Source organism: Oxyura jamaicensis (genome assembly GCF_011077185.1).
Source record: "Oxyura jamaicensis isolate SHBP4307 breed ruddy duck chromosome 23 unlocalized genomic scaffold, BPBGC_Ojam_1.0 oxy23_random_OJ71851, whole genome shotgun sequence".
Lineage (NCBI taxonomy): Eukaryota > Metazoa > Chordata > Aves > Anseriformes > Anatidae > Oxyura > Oxyura jamaicensis.
In genome coordinates, this window is record NW_023304656.1 from 3100 (window position 1) to 4008 (window position 909).

At 71.6% G+C, this 909-nt stretch overlaps 1 protein-coding gene across 2 annotated transcripts in view; it reads right to left on the reverse strand.

The window, feature by feature from the left end:
* The window catches only part of SESN2 (sestrin 2), a 3418-nt gene extending 2905 nt beyond the window's left edge, over nucleotides 1-513 (reverse strand). Inside the window, exon 1 of one of the 2 annotated variants that reach the window (XM_035312893.1) lies at nucleotides 254-513. In XM_035312893.1, the coding sequence (XP_035168784.1) occupies nucleotides 254-367 (114 nt within the window). In that variant the 5' untranslated portion in view covers nucleotides 368-513. The remainder of the gene's footprint in view (nucleotides 1-253) is intronic. The other variant, XM_035312892.1, reaches the window with a different exon arrangement.
* Nucleotides 514-909: the final 396 nt, after the last annotated feature.

Consider the following 909-nt stretch of genomic DNA (forward strand, 5'->3'; position numbering starts at 1 on the left):
GGATGAGGATCCGGACAGGGGGCTTTGCCCCCCCCAAACCAGCCCCCAGCCGCCCTGAGGACAAGGGGTGCTGGCACCCCAGGACCAACCCTAAAAGGGGCTCTCAGGGTTTTGGGACCACCACCCGGAGAGCTGCCCACCCGTGGGGGTCCCACCCCCCTCCACCTCGGAGCAGGACCCCAGCAGAGCTGCTGGGACCACACAAAACCCCTCCGGGACCCCACAGGACCCCCCCCCACCCCAAAGTGCTCACCATGATGGCGATGTAGTGGCGCTTGTGGTAGGGCAGGGGCCCGTCCATGCGCAGCAGCAGGTACTGGGTCTTCCAGAAGCTGCTGAGGTACTGGGGGTGCAGCCCCATGACCATGGTGATGTTGTCCACCCGCCCCGCCGAGACGAAGGCTTCGATCAGGAGCTGGCGCCGGCTGCTGCTCTCCACGCCTTCCTGCAGGATCTGCGGGGCACGGGCTGAGGACGGGACCCCCCCCCCGGCCCCCACCCCAAAAACATCCGACCCCCCCCCCCCCCCCCCCGGGGGGGCCCCACCCAGCCGCGGCGCACACGCACCCAGGAGCACCCACCCCCCTGGGGGGGGGACACACACGACACACTCACCCCTCTGGCTGCGCCCAGCCGCCTGCCCCCTGCCCGGTACGGGCACCCTTGGGTGCCCCCAGACCCTATTCCCGGCCCCCCATGGGGCAGGTGGCGAGGGGGGGTCCCCATGGTGGCCCCACGCGGCGGCAGGTTGTTTGTTGGGTGGGGAGGAGATGGGGCACGCCCCCCCCCTGCCGCCTCGCGGTGACGAAACCCCGGCGTTATCTCTGCCCCGGGAGGAACCATCTGGGACGGCGGCCCCGCGATAGGGCTGCGGGGACAGCGGGGGGTTCGGGGCACAGCCCCCCGACG